Here is a 4,209-nt window from a genome sequence, read left to right as displayed (position 1 = left end):
AGAACTGCGTATTGCGTTTTTGATATCGAATTAATTTTCTTTTTTTCTCGCAAAGATGAATAATCAAAAGAGTGAATGTACTCTTATATTTCTTATTTAAAAAATAAATGTATAATAAATTTTCCTAATTTTTTAATTCACTCAAACAAATAATTAATTTACAGTTTTAATAAAGCAGTAATTCAACATTCTTTTCATTGAGTTTATTAACGATTATAACATAAATCCTACCATAAATAGAATTGTAAGAAAGAACCCTGCCCTTAGAATAAAATTCAAGGTTTATGACCACCCCTGCACTTGTTGAGTTTAGCTGCCTACCTCAAAGGCAGGTTACAAAGGGATGGATCAACAGGCTTTGTTATTTATGGAATTATCTTTTACGGAATGCTTTTGTTGATTTTCAGTTAAAAAAAAAAGGTTTGGCAACATAGATCAATCTTCAATGAATCTAAAATCTTGATATTATCCATTCAATTGTACGTGCTCTTATTTCCATTCTAATCATAAAAATTGCCGACTGACGCAAATAAAATGATAATATTGTCTCGATATCAAAAAGTGCAAAATGACAGATAACAATATTATTTACGCAAAAAAATATAAACAATACTTTCAACTGTGAACTACGCTGAGTAAGAAAAATTTTAGTTCAATAATTCCTTTTGGTAACTATGAAACAAAATGTTGCTATCTATCAAGGTCGACAATATTGGTGATATTTAATATTTACTTATGGTAGGTGCGCACTATTAAATTCATTGTCAGAGAGCGTGAATAAATTATTATCGATTACAGATTACGTCGATTATCATCCACTTTTATTTAAATAATTTTTTGTATGCCTACGATAAAAAAAAAGGTTGTAATCTATGAAGGTCGACAATATTGGTCACATTCATTATTTACTGATGGTAGATGCGCACTATTAAACATATTGCCAGAGAGCGTGAATAAATTATTATCGATCTTTTACCGTAAGAACTAGGTTACAACAATTGACAATAAGAAACATTTATCAACAATTAGTTTATAAAATTATTGCTCTTATAAATGGAATCATTAATAACATATGCTACAATTAGGAAGACTAAAAAATCCCAGAAAATAAAATTTCCTGTTTAGACAATTTTTTTCTAGATTTTCCAGTCATCCCCTACAATTCAACTTTAGTAAAAAATAAGATAAAGTTAAAAAAAGGTAAAACACCTTTAAATACAATAAAGTTTCTTCGTTTCACAAATCAATTTTTTTAACTCCATAGAAAATGGGCTTTGGAATAAGGACAGAAATGCTAAAAAATTTCCTTTAATTAAAGATTATTTAGTAAATGAAATTAACAGTATACCACATCTCAAGAAAATTAAAAACAGAAGAACGAAAAATTTTTAATCAACTTGAAAAAAACGTACAAATTGTTTTTACCAATGTATATAAAAAAGAGTAATTTTTATGTATGCATGAAAATTGGCCTCTCGGTATCTTTAATGTGAAAAATGCAATAATTGTATTTCTTTTTCATAACATAAATAAGAATTATGTAAATCTCAACAACATTCTCGTAATTATATAATCATGCAATAATTACATTTTCATGGTTACATGTATTTAAAACTTGTATTGCATATTACTTGAAAGAATCTACAAAAATAGCCCATTAATATTTTCTTTGATTCAAAGAAATTTTCTTCAAGATCAAATAATCCTTTTCTTGATTGAACGAATGTTGCGCATAACGTTTGAATTTCGCCGCTTAATTTAGAATAAATTTTTACAGTTTCATCATCTTTTTATTATGTATGAACATGTTTAACACACACTCAGAAAACGATTTCGTTGAATCAACAAAATTTTTGTTTTTCTAACCATAAAATTATTTTGACCAAAAATTTGGCTGATGCAACCAAGTTTTCAAGTATATAAAAAATCATATTTTTTTTTGTTCAAGAAATTTTTTTACTGTATCCATAAAATAATTATGTACAGTTCCATCATTGTTAAAAATGTTTGTAAAATTAATATACTTTTTAATGCGATTTGAAATGATTTACACAATATATTAAATATAACTCACGTATATTAATATTATAGAACTGACTACTGTTACGAGCTAACTCCGCGGAAAATTCCATAACACCCTACACTTGGCCCGTTAGTTTTACTAAAAATTCCTTAATAGAAGTCAGTGCATATTAATAAATTTATATCAAATTTATTATATTATTTATTATACTATTATTTTATTTATTTATATTTAAATATATTCTTCTATCTTAAAATACACGTGTGTAAAGTCATTTGCATATATTGTATATGAAGTCAACGACCAATTATTCGGCCATGATTTTAATGTTCACTTTTGTATTTTTGAGATAATTTTAAACTGTAAATCCAAAATTGCTCTTAATGCATAATCTCCTGTTAAATATTGTTTTCACAAACATGATTTTATAAGACTTTTAGCATATAGCCGGCTTTTGATGATTTTCTGATTTGTCAACAAATGATGAACGTGACACGTCACGTGCACCGACAAATGTCAAGAATCTTAATAGTTGTTATGATGAATGCTTGAAATACCTGATCGGATGATGATTTTGTTAAAAAGATTTGAATTTCGCGCTTGTTAGTTGGGCTGAAAATAATGAAGTGATTCCCTTCTCCCTAGACTCACCTTCCTGCTGCGACAGGCCTGGGGATTGGAGCATTCGGATGAGCGCCTGCTGCGATTAGTCTTGTAAATATCCCACTCGTTTTTCACCACAGGCATCATAAACGCCATCTCGAATACCGGTATGACCGTTTCACCAACACTCTCGTTACGAAAATCGAAACTGGATCGTTTCGGATGGCTCCCAGCGGTCTTAAATTCCTCTTACAAGAAACGTCTTGCGTTAAGGAACACTTCGCGTTTCACTGACGTGGTTCTTGATGAACTCGATGGCGAACTATGTGTGCTAAATTTCGCTCGATTTTTGGCAGTTGTCCTTGGCTGACAGTTGACAGTTAACCGAAGATTACAGTTCCGGGTGATCAGTTACTGATGTATGGTCGATTACTGGTTCTGTCGAATAGAAAACTGCATACGTCGTGGTTTTCACGGTCTTTCGGTTAGCCGTCTCGCTAGCCAACGTGTGATGCCTGCAATTGTCTGCTTCAGAATGAGCCAGAATATCGGATCGGCAGAATGAGCACGCCGGGCACACGGCTAAGTGTGGAGTAGAAATTCAAGTGGGGAGCCGAGTGACGCGATTGGTTCCTCGTAAGGCGGGACTCCGACGTCACGAGGTGTACCATTGATTTTCTGTGTTGATACACAAGCCGGAATGACGTTTGGGATTGATTTTTGGCCCAGGTTGCTGGGGGATCGATCTAACGATTCTAACGTATTTTCCACGTTCAAGGGGAGATGATGACCAGATGCAACCATTACTTTCAAACTTTTAAAGATCCTCCCCTCTTTATCGTACCTTGAAACACCTCTTCATACCTCAAGGTCACGCACTCTAGGCGCACTTGCACTTGCCGATAAGCTGGGGACCTCTTACTGTCCACTCGATTATCCCACTGCTATGACGATATAATTGTTGTTTACAACTATAGTTGCATAAAACGGGAATTTTATAATAGCTGGGGGGGGGGGGGGGGGGGGGGGGGGAGTTGTTTGGAATGCGAAAAAAACAAATTTTTTAACGGACATTAGAAAAAAATTCTGTTTAGATAATGAAAGAAAGTACTGATGGTTTCCCTAATTTTTCCATGGCCAATTTTTTATCTTTCCTAAATGATATATATTTTTTCTTTCCGGCATGAAAAAAACCTGCATTTTTAACAAAATAGATGAACGTTTAAACAAATAGTTGGGTTTTTAAACTTAAAAACATGAATTTTCAAACAAGTAGATTAAATTTATAACGAGAAAGACGAATTTTTTTAACAAGACAGATGAAGTTTCGACTAAAAAAGATACACTTTAAGTTAAAAATATTAATTTTTAGCAACAAAATTTTTAACGAAATATTTCAATTTTTAAACGAAATATTTTAATTTAAAAAAAATGTTAACTAAAAATGGAATCGTTAAGTTTTGAGTTACAACAATTAATTTTCGACAAAAATAGGAATTCTCAATAAAATAGTTGATTTTTCAAATAAAGAAATTAATTTTCAGCTAAAATGATAAATCTTTAAACAGTGACATCAATTTTTA

At 31.3% G+C, this 4,209-nt stretch overlaps 1 protein-coding gene across 1 annotated transcript in view; it reads right to left on the bottom strand.

Annotated features, from left to right (window-relative positions):
* The window catches only part of LOC117182200, a 19,733-nt gene extending 16,454 nt beyond the window's left edge, over nt 1-3,279 (bottom strand). The window contains exon 1 of the mRNA XM_033375266.1: nt 2,675-3,279. Coding sequence (XP_033231157.1) covers nt 2,675-2,782 — 108 coding nt within the window. The 5' untranslated portion in view covers nt 2,783-3,279. The remainder of the gene's footprint in view (nt 1-2,674) is intronic.
* Between the last annotated feature and the right edge of the window lie 930 nt (nt 3,280-4,209).

This window comes from Belonocnema kinseyi, chromosome 2 (assembly GCF_010883055.1).
Source record: "Belonocnema kinseyi isolate 2016_QV_RU_SX_M_011 chromosome 2, B_treatae_v1, whole genome shotgun sequence".
Lineage (NCBI taxonomy): Eukaryota > Metazoa > Arthropoda > Insecta > Hymenoptera > Cynipidae > Belonocnema > Belonocnema kinseyi.
This window is presented reverse-complemented; position numbering and strand designations above follow the sequence as displayed.